General features: G+C 39.6%; 2 protein-coding genes across 2 annotated transcripts in view; both read right to left on the reverse strand.

Moving 5' to 3' along the window:
- LOC117828334 (serine/arginine repetitive matrix protein 2-like) overlaps positions 1 to 16,028 on the reverse strand; it is a 124,453-nt gene that overhangs the window by 108,097 nt on the left and 328 nt on the right. Inside the window, exon 2 of the mRNA XM_034705377.1 lies at positions 438 to 643. Within this exon, the coding sequence (XP_034561268.1) occupies positions 438 to 454 (17 nt within the window). The 5' untranslated portion in view covers positions 455 to 643. The remainder of the gene's footprint in view (positions 1 to 437; positions 644 to 16,028) is intronic.
- Positions 574 to 16,028, reverse strand: part of LOC117828335 (glutamate receptor ionotropic, NMDA 2D-like) — a 113,570-nt gene continuing 98,115 nt past the window's right edge. Inside the window, exon 5 of the mRNA XM_034705378.1 lies at positions 574 to 643. Within this exon, the coding sequence (XP_034561269.1) occupies positions 574 to 643 (70 nt within the window). The remainder of the gene's footprint in view (positions 644 to 16,028) is intronic.

Raw genomic sequence — 16,028 nt, forward strand, 5'->3', positions numbered from 1 at the left:
ACCAGTCTGAGCAAGGCACCGAAGCCCTAACTGCTCGGGGTGCCCTGGGTGTTGGCAGCATCCTCCCTCTGACATCTCTCCCTAAGTGCATGTCCACTGCATGTTTGTGCATAAAATTGTATGTGGATGGTGGATTAAGATGAGATCAGACTGAGTCCTGTCTGTAAGATGGTTCTGGATCTTATCCTGTCTAGTTGGTATCCATAAATCTTTTCTGAATGCTACTCCCTGACTTATTGCTGCGACTGCATACTGGATGCTATAAGGGTGACCAGATCTTTATATTTGTAGTGAAGTGGCACAGACCAAGCTGCTGTTTTGATGAGTACTCAGTGAGAATGTGTTGGTAAAGTAAACAGGAAGCTGCGGTTTGTTTGATGTGCTTCTTCCAAACATTATATCTGTGTTACATCTCCAGGGGCCTTTTTCTGTGTTACCTGGAGTTGACAGGCATTCGACAAGGTACAGAGTCCCGGATGCAGGAGCTGGTTCCTGGGTCAGCCGGTTCTACGATGACAAAAGGTCGCTCCTCCAAAGTGACCACCCGTAGATGCTGGGCGTCGTCCAGAGGCTTCAGGAAGGAGCCGTATCGAGACCAGGGATGGTAACGCAGACGCAGGTGACCGTTCTCCCACCAGCCGACCTGAAGACACAGAACAGAAGAACATAGATGCTTAACTTAGTGGAGTTTTAATACATCTCTAGAGCCTCTGAGTAATGTTATCAGTGATGCATGTGATAAGTGATGAAATCAGCATGCTTCAAACTTTCCTTTTTGATAAAGCTTGTAGTTAGAGCTGGCTTAAGCTTGGACCAGATCTTAGTTATGCTGCTATAGGCTTAGACTGACACACTGGGATCCTATCTCTCTCCTCTCTCTGCCTCTCACTCACTTTAACTGTCCCTGTCCCTTTAAATATACTAACCAAAGACCTTTCTGGAGTTCCTGAGCTCCCTTGTCTCGTAGGTTCCTCTGGATCTCTGCCGTAGATGGCCTCCACATAGCTACATGTTCATACCTGTAGCTGTAGCTGTGTACCAAGACACACGTTGACATACTGATAAATAAAACAACAAGAAACACAGAATCTGTGACCAATCCTTCAGAAAGGTCCTGCTACAGGCGCCTCTCTGTCAGGATCAGATTCTGGATCAGATTCAGAGGGTTGAAGTAACGTGATCTCTGAGCAGCCGTGTATATTCAGCCAACATGTAAACATTAGATCAACGTGCTGGACAGCCGAGGCCACACCCACTTCCTGAGGGGGCGTGGTCAGAGAGAAAACAGAGTGTTCTGAGGAGGACTGAAGAAGAGGGTTCTTCAGGCATGCCAAAATCTGATTTCAAAGTGTTTTTTTGAGCATAAACTTTAAAGACATGTTTTGGGGACCTCTTAAACCAATATATATATTGATGGAAAAAGCGTGATATGTCACCTTTAAATCAACACAAGTCACAGATATCACAGGTCTGTCAGCTCATCCTCATTGTGGATTATCAGAGTTTGAGTCATGTAGGTTTACGCTTCCTTGTCATCGTCACAGAACTGCATGTCTCAGAAACAGTGGGCTGGTTGTCGAGTTGTAGCACAGCCGTGCAGACTGAAAGTGCATTGGTTGTGCTCATAACAAACAGACTCATGTTCACTGTGCTGAGTGTTTTTTTTTAATGCTGCAGCACGGCGTCTTTGCATTAAAAAAAAAAGAGACAAGAGAGGATACAGTTTGAGTGTCACAGTGACCTATATGTGTAAACAAATCTGTTCACATCGTCGGAGGATGTTAGAGGACGGATGTTCAGCCAAACAGCAAATCTGTCAGTGTTTTGTAATTTCAAGCTGTGGTGCGTATATTTAGATGCCATTTGCATACTGCCAATTCCTCTGTGTGTCTACCTGCTGCTGCCTGACGTGGCTGCTGGGATTTATAAAAAAAAACAACCTGCAAAGCTTCTTAAAAACACACACATCCACACCTGTAGTAGCTTGTGAGGACACTGTTTTTAAAGTAGCTTTAGGATGTTACTATTACAGACACTTAAGAACCTCTAAGGTGAATCATTGCACCTGTAATACACAACTAAGCGTGGAATATATAATTTATGTCAGTCAAATAAATACTAAGATCTTAAAGAACATTTATATCCTGTTTATAATTCAAAGACGTGGTAAGATACGCTGATCATATTACTCTATACATGAAACCTTTTTTACTCCTCAGTCTGAACAACTCAGTAACACAAGAGTAGTTTTAAAGTTGAATTGGTTAGCTGTACCAGGCAGTAAGTAGCTGAAATTTAACAACATGATAACAAATCTCAACAACTTACTACTAATAATGATGTTTCCCTGGTCCAACCCGCAATATTGCTATGCTACATTTGAAGTAACAATAAGCTTTTAAGTCCCCATAACATACCTTGTCCTCACTATGTCATTAAAACAAAAACCTACAAAGCCTTTTTGAAACACACACACATACATGTGTGTTGCTTTTGCTTGTGGGGACAGTGTTTATAGACTTGAGGAGGCAAACAAGCAACTAGCTAATCAATGTACCCGTACTATAACCTGTTAATGTGTGTTTAGACTTAGTCTATTTTGGTCAAATGTAGATTTAAATCATTAATATGTATTTGTTTTGAAGAAGTGTCCAGCACCAAAGCCAAAAGCATGAAATATTATCATTAAATATTAGAAACGTTTCTCTATTTCTATAATAAAAATGTTTGATGTCGTGGCTGCAATTGAGAAAAGCTTGTCTATAAATTAATCTTAGGTATATAATCTACAGTACGCTGGTACTAAGACACGCTTGAGTTGAAAAAAACTGCTTCATGTCCCCTTATTGCTGGGAAGTCCCCAAAAAAGACTGTGGAGTCTTACGTCCCCACAATGGTATCAAAACAAGAATGTCCACACACACAAACACACACACAGACAAAAACTCAACAAATGATTAAAGGTGACATATCACGCTTTTTTCATCAATATATATTGGTCTAAGAGGTCCCCAAAACATGTCTTTAAAGTTTATGCTCAAAAAAACACTTTGAAATCAAATTTTGGTCTGCCTGAAAAGCCCTCTTCTTCAGTCCTCCTCAGAACACTCTGTTTTTTCTCTGACCACGCCCCCTCAGGAAGTGGATGTGGCCTTGGCTGTCCAGCACGTTGATCTAATGTTTACATGTTGGCTGAATATACACGGCTGCTCAGAGATCGCGTTACTTCAACCCTCTGAATCTGATCCAGAATCTGATCCTGACGGAGAGGCGCCTGCAGCAGGACCTTTCTGAACCATTGGTCACAGATTTAGTGTTTCTTGTTGTTTTATTTGTCAGTATGTCGACGTGTGTCTTGGTACACAGCTACGAACATGTAGCTATGTGGCTATGCTAACTAGGGCTAGCACTTTTCCATGAAAACTAAAAATCATCCACTAGATCTTCAAATCTGCAGACGTGGGGAGTAAAACCGACCTTTGTGTTTATTAAGACAGCCTACAACTAGCATGCCTCCCTCCTAAGCTCCTTGTTAGCACACGTGTGCAGGTAATGAAAAACGGAGGAGGGGTTGAGTTGTATTTTATACAGTCTATGGGCTGAACAAGCTCCGAGCTCTGACTCCGTGACAGACCGGATATTGTTGTTACGTATCAAAAACACGGAAGTCTGAAACGGCTCGTTTCACACACATTTACAGAAAGGTGGAGAAATCAAAACAGGGGCAGAATGGATTTTTTTCATTCTCGGGGGGTTTGTAGACATGCCAGGGACACATATTTCAGGTAGAGAACCATTAAAAAGTCCATTTTGCATGATATGTCACCTTTAAGTTAAAAAAATGTTTGACAGGCATCATATTCCTTGCTTCACCAGAACAAATGCATTCAAACTACAACAAAATAGATCATTTGGGGGCGCTGGTGGCCTAGCGGTCCAAGCACCCCAAATACAGAGGCTATCGTCCCCTCGTCGCAGAGGTTGCCGGTTCGACTCCCGGCCGCGACCATGTCCTGCATGTCTTCCCCCCTCTCTGCTCCCCTTGTTTCCTGTCTCTCTTCAGCTGTTCTACCATAAAAGGCACAAAAGCCCAAAAATATAACTTAAAAAAAAGAAGAAAACAAAGATAATTTGGTAAGTCCTCATTGTGTACTTTGGAGTCTTACGTCCCCACAATGTCCACAAAACAAGAACGTCCACACAAACACACACGCGTACAAACACACCAAACTAATACATTTAAAACAATGTTGGGCAGGTATCATTTTCCCTGCTTTACCAGAACAAATGCATTCAAACTACAATGTAACAGATTATTGGGTAAGTCCTCACAATGTCCTGCGTTTTACTCCGCCACAATATCAACAAAAGAAGAAAGTCAACACACACACACACACACACACACACACACACACACACACACACACACACACACACACACACACACACACACACACACCTGCACAAACACACAAAATGAATAAATTAAAAACTATGTTGAGCAGTCATCAGTCCCTGCTTTACTAGAACAAATGCATTCAAGCATGCAGGGAAATGATTACATTTTTCACATTCTAGAAGTAATGTATTCACACAGAAATACATAAATAAGAATCACAAGGACACAATCATCTACAAAACTGAAAGATAAGACCTTATAAGTATGTATATTTAATCATTTTTGGTGTTTAACAGGAAAAAACAAGAACCCGATGAGCAAAAAGCTGGGTTATAAAAAGAGCACATTAGCAGGACTAACCTTACTTACTCTGTCTCTTATTCACTTCCTGTCTGGCTGTTTGTTTTTTTTTTGTGCTGCTCCTGTCCTTCACTTTCTCTGCTGCATGCATTTCAATATCCACAACCAACAATTCATTATGAGCCCAAATGATAATTCGCTCTTCAGTGCTCATTTGTCCTCCAGTTCACCCCCGCTAACATGCTTTTGCATTAACTGGAGTAAATGTTTTCTACTGCTTTTTAAAAGACGCACAAAAAGGACATTTAAATGCACACACACACATGCACACACCCAGAGCTCAGACAGGGGCTGAATCCCTGGATGACAGCCCAGCAGAAAGCAGGGATGAGGCAAGATTTGGTATTTGGTGGTTCTAGGTTGCCATGGAGCTCAGACAGACTTTGAGATTTCACAAAATGTTGTGAGACTCGCTGACAAAATAATCAAAACAAAACTAGGTTTGTGGAAAGATGAATAATTATTGTGCGATTATTCAAATGTCAGATTAACATTTTCCAAATGAATGCAGTTATGATATTTGCACAGGGGTGTTTATTGTTATGATTACAGATTTGTTTTCCCCTTTAATATTTTTGTACACTCAGAAATCTATGGTGGTGATTAATTATCCCAATGAGTCAATATCTGCGTTACAGTAACTACACCTTGAGCAGACATGTTGGATTCTCTGTATGCTTTGGTTCGGGTGCAGTGTCTGTGAGGTCTCATTGTGAAGCAGCTCCTCTGCTGTGTATTACAAAGAAATCACTGCTGCTACTGCTGCAAAGATCAAACTCATCACGATCTGAACACTGGAGGACATTTCACACAGATGAAACTCTCAGTGATGAGAATAAAAAAAAATACTCCAGCACAGAAATAAGCTCAATCAACATTGTGATTTCTCCAAAAGGCAGCAAAACAAATCCATTCAAAGAATCTGTTGATAAAAAAAGTGTGTCTGCAAAATCAGTGATTAGTGGAGTTTAAGTCAATATGAACTGCACAGTATTATGCTTTAACATGTTGTTCTTTTCACAGTTTAAAATGTTATTGATAGACAAATATAAATGTTTGTTTTTACCTTTCTTCCTTGTTACAAAAGTTTTTTTTTAATATAAATTAAAGGAAAGCCACAGAATGTTGTAATTATAATAATAACAATTATTGATTGTATTATTATTGGTAGTAGTAGTAGTATAAATAGAAGTAGTAGTTGTCGTGGAATTCAGCAATTAATTGGACACTGGAAAGTTCCAGAAAATTCCACAACAGTTGTAGTAGTAGTAGAAGTAGTAGTAGTGATAGTAGTAGTAGCAGTGATAGTAATAGTAGTAGTGATAGTAGTAGTGATAGTAGTAGTAGTAGTGATAGTAGTAGTGATAGTAATAGTAGTAGTGATAGTAGTAGTGATAGTAGTAGTAGTAGTGATAGTAGTAGTAGTGATAGTAGTAGTGATAGTAGTAGTAGTGATAGTAGTAGCAGTGATAGTAGTAGTAGTAGTAGTAGTGATAGTAGTGATAGTAGTAGTAGTGATAGTAGTGATAGTAGTAGTGATAGTAGTAGTAGTAGTGATAGTAGTAGTGATAGTAGTAGTAGTAGTGATAGTAGTAGTAGTGATAGTAGTAGTGATAGTAGTAGTAGTAGTAGTAGTAGTGATAGTAGTAGTGATAGTAGTAGTGATAGTAGTAGTGATAGTAGTGATAGTAGCAGTGATAGTCGTAGTAGTAGTAGTGATAGTAGTAGTAGTAGTGATAGTAGTAGTAGTAGTGATAGTAGTAGTGATAGTAGTAGTGATAGTAGTAGTGATAGTAGTAGTAGTAGTAGTGATAGTAGTAGTAGTAGTGATAGTTGTAGTAGTAGTAGTAGTAGTAGTGACAGTAGTAGTGATAGTAGTAATGATAGTAGTAGTAGTGATAGTAGTAGTGATAGTAGTAGTGATAGTAGTAGTGATAGTAGTAGTGATAGTAGTAGTAGTGATAGTAGTAGTAGTAGTGATAGTTGTAGTAGTAGTAGTAGTAGTGACAGTAGTAGTGATAGTAATAATGATAGTAGTAGTAGTGATAGTAGTAGTGATAGTAGTAGCAGTGATAGTAGTAGTAGTGATAGTAGCAGTGATAGTAGTAGTAGTGATAGTAGTAGTGATAGTTATAGTAGTAGTAGTAGTGATAGTAGTAGTAGTAGTGATAGTAGTAGTAGTAGTAGTAGTAGTATAAATAGTTTTATTATTATTATATTATTATTATTTATTATAAGTAGTAGTAGTAGTAGTAGTAGTGGTATTATTATTATTAGAAGTAGTAGTATAAATAGTAGCAGTAGTGATAGTACTAGTAGTAGTATAAGTAGTACTAGTAGTAATAGTGGTATTAATTGTATTATTATTAGTAGTAGTAGTAGTGATATTGTTGTAATTATCATTGTTATTAGTAGTAGTAGTAGTAGTAGTGATATCGTTGTAATTATCATTGTTATTAGTAGTAGTAGTAGTAGTAGTAGTAGTGATATTGTTGTAATTATCATTGTTATTAGTAGTAGTAGTAGTGGTATTATTGTGAACCGAATTAATTAGCTCTTACTGAAGGCGGTAGCTGAGACTCAAAGTACTTTGATGATATTCTAATTCCATTTGATTCAAAGTGAATAATGCTCTTGACTTGTAAGTGGCTTGACTACAGGATGCCAAAAGAGACAACATTTTATGTGATTAAAAAGTAATAATAATATCTAGATTTAAGACCTTAATTGCACCAGGTTTAACACTGACGGCCTTATCAACACTACTTATATTCAACTTTGTTGTTTTGCTTAATGCTTAGAAGTATACCTAGAATTCTTCAGATACTAAAACATTTGGAGTCGTGAAATTCCATTCAACAGACGAGTGGAAACAAAGCCGGCCCTCACCTGTTATGATAACTGTGCAACCGACAGACATTTGTTCATTCATGCGACTCCTGCTATGAGGGTATTCATTTCTACTTCTCTCTGTTTTCACTCTGCCATCTAATTTTGTGAGTGCAAATCGTCTGAAAATTGCAGTAAACAACTGAAGAAGAAAATTGGCAAAAAGTTCAGATAGCTGTAGAAGTGGAATATCTATGAAGGGAAGACAGATGACAAAACAAACAGGAACAAATAAAGTTGCATACACAGTTTTTGACCTCATAGTTTGACAAAGCCCAAACAAAGTACAGCCAAGGTCTCCTCTTGCTCCCTGTTCATTTTAGGGCTCAGATTTGAATGTTCCTTTTTACCAACATGGCCAGGAAGTCCATGTTCTCAGACTGCTCCTTGTGAAGTCTCTGCTGAGTTATTGTAACAGTTTAACAACTCTCTAAAAGTCTTCCTACAGATGTATTGTCATAGTTTTGTGTTGTGGGGTTGTAAAACTCTTATAGCTCTTATAAATTAGATTTAAATAGGATTCTTGCTTCACAGTCATTTGATTAAAAAGATACTGCAGTTTCCTTCTCCTGTTTGCTCATTGATCCACTGTATACTCTCCAGATAAGCCCTTCTGTTAAACTGACTATAGTAGAATGACTTGTTGCATTATTATATCAGCTAAAACCTGAACTTTTAAAACAACTCAACTCAACTTTATTTATAAAGCACTTTAAAACGACCACAGCCGGAACAAAGTGCTGTACATAAATAGACAAACAACGCAGGCATAAAAACAATTAAAACACAGGATAATAAAACAATAAAAACAATAAAACAATAAATAAAAACAAGCTATAAAACACTAAAACAGGAGCAGAGTCTCGTGCTGGGTTGAAAGCCAAGGAATAAAAATGGGTTTTAAGGTGAGTTTTAAAAATGGACAGTGAGGAGGCTTGTCTAATGTGGAGGGGAAGCTCATTCCATAATTTTGGATGTTGCACAAGACTTTTTCAAGGTATGAAAGAGGACCTAAAAATTGTACAAAAACAAAAAAAGAAACTACTTCATTTAAAGTTAAAACAACGTTTGTAATGTTAAGATTTAACATGACATTTCCTTTTAATAATCCACAAAAAAATCTGTTTGTGTGCTTTATATATTTTGTAAGTCAGGAATCATTTATGGCTTGACTTGTTAGCCAATGCTTATGTTGTGTTGTGGCCTACCATTGTGGTTTTAACTCCTCTGTGCATTATTGGTTGAACATTAAGCAGCAACAAACCTACAGTTACATGCATAAGCAGATGCCTCTATGCATGGATATTCTAAACGTGGCTAACTTTCGATGCTTGGGACAGTGCTGTTATGCAAAATATTCACAAATCTAATCAAATCTAAGAAATGATCCTTTTCCTCTTGAATCAGGATCAATAAATGGGGAAGTATTTGAAAGGTTCAGTTTATTAATCAGTTGTGGTTTAGTAGACTTTGGTGTCTTTAAGGGAAACAATACATGGAGGTATTGAAAGCAACACTCTCCACTATGCAGACGACAACTTAGCTTATACACCAGTGTTCATTTCGTTAACGAAAATTATGATGATAAATGTTCATCAATGACCCTCCTTTTCATGATGAAGATGAGACTATGACGAGCTAAAATGCTTCACTGATAATAAAAACTCTGATGTATGTATGTTTTGATTTTGTAAACGAGACGATGTCGAGACGAAAACGTTAGTGGACGACTGCCAGACATTTAAAATCCATGTTTTCCCCCGCTGTGCGTCTAATCTTTCAAAATAAAAGCGCTGCCTTCCTGTGACAGGCTGAGTTATTATTTGAGGGGCACAGTGTTAGCTTGGTGACTACCTGCAGCAGGTGTGCTGTCCCCGCCTCCATGTATCTGTCTCATTTCCATTGTTGATTTTTACCCCGTGTGGGTTAGTGACAAAAACACAACTGAAGGATGTCTGTTTACTATTTGACGTTTGTGCTGCGTAAACATCTTCACGTCTACATCTTGATTTATTCCAGTTTGGCGAAACGTCAGACACGTTTAGAAAGACGTTCAAAGTTTTGATCAACTCCTTGTCATCAAAGATGCAGATGTATGAAGTGACTGTCTGTCCAGTGCGTCTGTCACTGCAGGTACATTCAGGGACCGTCGTAAAAGTGCAATGCAGCCCTGTATTTTTTGTTAATGGCCTTTTCATTTGAATCAAAAGAATCAAAATATAGGCATGGTGTTTTTTTAGCTGGGACAGGCTAAATGATTTAACTTAAAATATTTCACAGTCAAAAGTGTTAAAAGAATGAAATGTTGTCGATTTCAACACTTGGTACAACCCTGATACCAATATCTGATCCAATACATGAATTATTTTAAAGAGAGAAAATGTTTCAACAAAAATCAAAGACTAAAAGACCAAAATGTGACTAAAACGAAAAGGCATTTTCGTCTAAAGACTAAGACTAAATCTAGAATAGCTGCCAAGATTAACAGTTATACACCAATGACCAAGTGTCTATATCGCTTTAAGTCTGAAGTAACCAACCCCAACACAAAACTTCTGATGCACTGTGTTCTTCCTTTTCTATCAGAACCAGCTTTAACTTTATCAATTTGAGCTGGAGTAGCTCTTCTGTTGGATCGAACCACACAGGCCAGCCCTCACTCCAAACACACTCACACACTCACACACACATCAATGAGCCTCTGCTGCCCATGACTCTTTCACCAGTTCATCAGTCTTCTCTCCTTGGACCACTTTTGGTAGATACTGACCACTGCAGTCCAAGAACACTCCACGAGAGCTGCAGTTTTAAAGACGCTCTGACTGAGTCGTCTAACCACTGAAATTTGCCCTTCGTCAAAGTCTCTCTCATCCTCACACTCGCCCATTTTTCTTGCTTTGAGGACAAGGTATCCACCGGCTGCCGAACGTATTCCAGCCACTGACAGCCGCCGTCGTAACGAGATAATCAATGTGATTACTTTTACCTGTCGGGGGTCATAATGTTGGAGATGATGGGTGTAATTGAGCTCTTGTCTTGGGGCTGGATGTCCCTATCAGTTACCCTGATAGCTCTGAAATATTAACCAACAGACTGAGGCTGAGTTATGGTAACATTGAAGCTGTTTGCCTCTGAGATTGTTGGAGGGGGAAGTCGTTGATGTGATGTATGTCCTTCTTACCAAAATAAAGTGTGGAAAACAAAATGAAATGACAAAATAATATGATGCATCTGTATTTAACACTTTACTCTGCATCAAATACTAAACACTTTTATCTGCAGTAATAAAACAAAAGTATGCGTCATGATGTGCAAGGTCCTGGTGCAGATTCAGTCGTTCCCTTTTCGCCTCAAAGCTGCACCAAACAATCATTTCTCTCAGTTTTCTCATGGATGCTCTTGGTAAACAAATCTCTGCACAAACTCAACAGTCCTATTCTGTTCAGCCGCCCTAAGGTTGCAGCTCTCTGCAAATATACTCAATTATTCAGTTCAAGAGAGGTTAATTCAGAAAATGTACGCCTGGGAAACGGGGATGTTCGGATAAATGAGGCTGGTAAGAACCACTGGGCAGTTAGGGTCAAGTGCAGGTCTTAGAGAGAACAAATGGACCCTGTGTGTCCTTTGCTCGGCAATATTACCTCGGATCAAAAGCATCATTATCTAATGGTCGCTTCACCAGACCTGGACTCTGGCCTCTGTCTGTTAGACCTCTGCTGGAAAAAACTACATTAGATAATTAACTCAAATGTAGTCTATTAGGTTTAAAATGAAGCTCTATTATTTGCTTCCGTGGAATGGAGGGGGAAGACTCTGGCTTAAAGTAGCTGTAAGTGTATAAATCTTTTTGCACAGTTCTCTGAGGAATCGATGAACCAGAGAACGAGAGCAAGTTGGCTCCAGTAAAAAGTATTTCATGGGTTCCAGTTTGAATCATGACACGGCTAACCTGATGATTTCCTCCTCGACTCAGCTCAACATCAGATATAAAAGAGCAGAACAGGAGTCATCTTTTGGGAGCAGCAGTGCAAAGTAAACCCTTATCTGACAGTTTTCTACCTGCTGAAGCCAATTTCTCTTCCTCTATCTTTCTCAAACCCGCCGAGTACGAGACAGTAACTCATCTCTGGCAGTATCTAAGCCTGCATTCAGTGGAAATCCAATCCAGTAATGGTGGGCTGAATCGGAGAAGGGGAGAGAATGTTTCTATGAGTCCTGGAGATGGAGGAGTACTTTATGTTGTTACCTCCTGCTGCAGTCATAACTCTCTGCTTCTCAGTGAGGTTAAACATATCAAGAAGAAAATCAGGCTCAAAGTGTTGAACTCAAAGCCCCGACAGAAGATTTAAAACCAGCTCTGAAAATAGATGCCTCTTGTTGAGCGATGAAAATGATAAGAGGCAGGCCTTTTAGTTTTTCAGAGTGCTGCCTGTTTGTCAGGTTTTAAAGTATGACTTTGATATTTCCCTGATCTGAGTCTCGCTCTGAGGTTTTTTATCTTCCACAAAAAAAAAAAAAAAAAAGATTGAGGTCATTTTCAGATCATAGCTTGCATGATGTAGAAAATTCTACAAACCTCCATCACAGCCCGAGCTCTTTCAAATGCAAATTTCCAACACAGATTTATGACGTCCAGTGAGGGAAACATCGCACATGACAAGATAATGTTTTCTATCATGGATGTTGACGACTGAAAGAGGGGATTTAGAGACCGGCTCAGATCAAAGATTCACTCTGTGACACAGAGAGGAACTCAAAGCGGCAAAATGAGATTCTACTAATGACCAATTAGACATCAAAAGTCGAGCAGAAGACATTTATGCTACGATGAACATCCTCTCTTAGAAGTCTCCTACTGAAGTCTACCTCTGGTAAATCTACATGAAAGAGTTCTGCTTTTTAGGTTTTAATCGTAGACTTTACTTGGAGGTGGATGAAGGCAGGTGACGATGGTTTAGGGTCAAGGAGATGAGCATTGTGGCTTTTTCTGACAGGACTGATGTGACCAAAGTCAGACAAAGACTGTATAAACATGGAGGTTGATCTCTGTTGCATCACCCATTTGTTCCTAAAGTGGTTTACCAATCACCCACTGATGACCTTTTTCACAAAACAGGAAATGTTCAGGCGATAGCTAGGGGCGCAAATTTGGTTCTAAACAATGATTGCTTATTTGCTGTATCAAAGTTGGGACTGAAAATCAACTATTTTGACTATGAGCTGTGTTTCAACAGGCGTTCAGTACATTTTCAGTCTGTTCTTTAAACTCTGACTTGACAAACGTCTTCTGTGAGAGTCCATGAAGACTTCAGAAGACTTCAATCTAGCTTCTATGTTGTTGCTGCGTTATGTTGCTATTTAAAGTTCAAAACGTACACACAGGAAGATAACATACTGTATGTATGATACTACAATTTTAGGAGTAAATACTGAAAGAACAGCTGACCCAACAGACCACTTCGAGAACCCTCCGCTCTACCCAAAACCAACTGCTTCCATTGTCCCCCGAACCAAACTCCACACTATGGGCGACCTGGCCTTTTGCTATGCTGCCCCGCGTCTGTGATTCCCTCCCTGACCATTTGGGAGCACCACAGACCACTGACTCCTTCAAAAAGGAGCTCAAGACTTGTATTTTCCTGAGGGCATTTTCCTCATTTTACTTGATCTCCTATGCTGCTTTCACTTTCTTCACTGCTTTGTTTTTTTTTAAAGTTCTTATTGTCTTTTTTAACTCTGTTTTTACCTCGGCTGTTTGAGATTTGCTCTAAAGGCAAAGTGCATTATAAATAAAAATGAATTATTACTCTAATTTGTATTATAATTATCTTTATTATTAACTAAGAATAGGTAAGGATAGAAATGATGAATAAATGCTGTTCATTTGGATGCACACTCATACTTTATGCCTATGCTGCAAAAGTCAGTTCCCCAGTTTGGCCACCTTAGTCCAAAAAGTCTGGACCCTCCTCTCATAGGTGTGTACGAATAATAGCAGAATTGCAGAATTGTTACAGTTAAAACTAACCTATAATTAATGATATGATGTAAAATAAATGGGGCATTATACCTCCAATTGATGCTGACCCCTGTTTCATGACTATAACGTTTTTATTTTGTTATTCATTTTGAATAAAGAGACTTGACCACGACTTCCCGCTACCCTCAGAGATTTTAAACCTGACTTGGACTTGCAAAAAGTGATTTAACAAATGTTTTACAAAAAAGAAGAGACCATAAATAAGCTATGGATACCAAAAGTGATTTTTGCATCTAGCTGTAAAAGATTTAAAATCGGGATTTGAGTCAGAATTGAGTGTTAAAGTGTTAAAAACTGCAGTTCCTCGAGTGTCCACTTGAGGCTGGCTCCAGAAGCACTGGAAACCACATACACACCCATTCATAAAAGCCGATCTTTACAGCAGAAATAAACATGTTTACAGCCTGGTACAAAAAATGAGTTCAGTCTGAATAGCTCGATCAGTACGGGGGGTGAATTTTGAATGACCAGACAGTTATTAAAGGTGACATATCACGCTTTTTTCATCAATATATATTGGTCTAAGAGGTCCCCAAAACATGTCTTTAAAGTTTATGCTCAAAAAAACACTTTGAAATCAGATTTTGGTCTGCCTGAAAAGCCCTCTTCTTCAGCCCTCCTCAGAACACTCTGTTTTCTCTCTGACCACGCCCCCTCAGGAAGTGGATGTGCCTCGGCTGTCCAGCACGTTGATCTAATGTTTACATGTTGGCTGAATATACACGGCTGCTCATAGATCGCGTTACTTCAACCCTCTGAATCTGATCCAGAATCTGATCCTGATGGAGAGGCGCCTGCAGCAGGACCTTTCTGAACCATTGGTCACAGATTTAGTGTTTCTTGTTGTTTTATTTATCAGTATGTCGACGTGTGTCTTGGTACACAGCTACGAACATGTAGCTATGTGGCTATGCTAACTAGCGCTAGCACTTATCCATGATAAATAAAAATCATCCACTAGATCTTCAAATCTGCAGACGTGGGGAGTAAAACCGACCTTTGTGTTTATTAAGACAGCCTACAACTAGCATGCCTCCCTCCTAAGCTCCTTGTTACTACACATTTGTGCAGGGAATAAAAAACGGAGGAGGGGTTGAGTTGTATTTTATACAGTCTATGGGCTGAACAAGCTCCGAGCTCTGACTCCGTGACAGACCGGATATTGTTGTTAGGTAACAAAAACACGGAAGTCTTAAACGGCTCGTTTCACACACATTTACAGAAAGGTGGAGAAATCAGAACAGGGGCAGAATAGATTTTTTTCATTCTCGGGGGGTTTGTAGACATGCCAGGGAAACATATTTCAGGTAGAGAACCATTAAAAAGTCCATTTTGCATGATATGTCACCTTTAAGATGTCAAGTTTTGCATATGGCGTGGCACAGCTGACTTGATTGACAGGCGGGGACACTGTAGCTGTTAGCAAGGAGGCTCAAAGCCCGCCTCTTTCCCTCACACTAGCTCAACTGAAGTTAGGTTGAGTTCAACAGTTCCAATATGGATGCCGCCGACGATTGGCTTCAAAACATCGCTTCAGAAACAGATGGATGATGTCCCAGATACTACGTCCATTATTTATACAGTCTATGCTCAGACTTGTGGACTAAAACACTGAGCCTTTCTGCTTTCTTGAACTCTTGGTGTTAAGTTAAAGTCCCTGAAACCTTAAGGTCCTCATACCCCTCTAAACAGGTCTTATAAATCATTATGTGATGAAGCAGTTTGACTCACGTCAGCTGTTTCATTCACATATGCCTGTGCACACACTTCTGTCCATTTAGCATTTACCGTATTAAAGGCTGCTGAGACAGGAAATTCTGCACAGAGAAACTCCTCCTGTAAGGTGAGCTCACTGATTCCTTAAATCCCACTTAATACACCTCAAACTGAACCCTCTCTTCCTCCTCCTCTTCCTCCTGTAGAGCCGAAACACTGCACAGCTCTGCACCTTCAGAGGGAAGTTCAGCTTTGACATGAAGGTGAGGAACTACAAACACTCTGAAATCCGAGGGCTCACACTGAAGCTTGCACGGTAAGAACAGTGAGTTTTTTCCCTCCAAAGGTCGAATGAGTCTGGCCTTTAAATGAGGGAGGCCTTGAGTGTGCACCCACCAGTAAACATATCAAGCCATGAAAGGTCAGGAGCAACCGGGACGCAGCGGGATAGAACAAGAGGTGTACTTGTTTTTCTCAGGTTCGGAGGGAGTCGTGAGGAATTGAAAAGTGCCCTCAGAGAGCTGACCTTGGATCTGGGACTATTACTGTACAACCGCTGCACATGCCCCCACACGGAGGGGAGGATATCGGTGTCTGAGTTAGTGCAGGCTAACAAGGCTGAGA

Source organism: Notolabrus celidotus, chromosome 16 (assembly GCF_009762535.1).
Source record: "Notolabrus celidotus isolate fNotCel1 chromosome 16, fNotCel1.pri, whole genome shotgun sequence".
Lineage (NCBI taxonomy): Eukaryota > Metazoa > Chordata > Actinopteri > Labriformes > Labridae > Notolabrus > Notolabrus celidotus.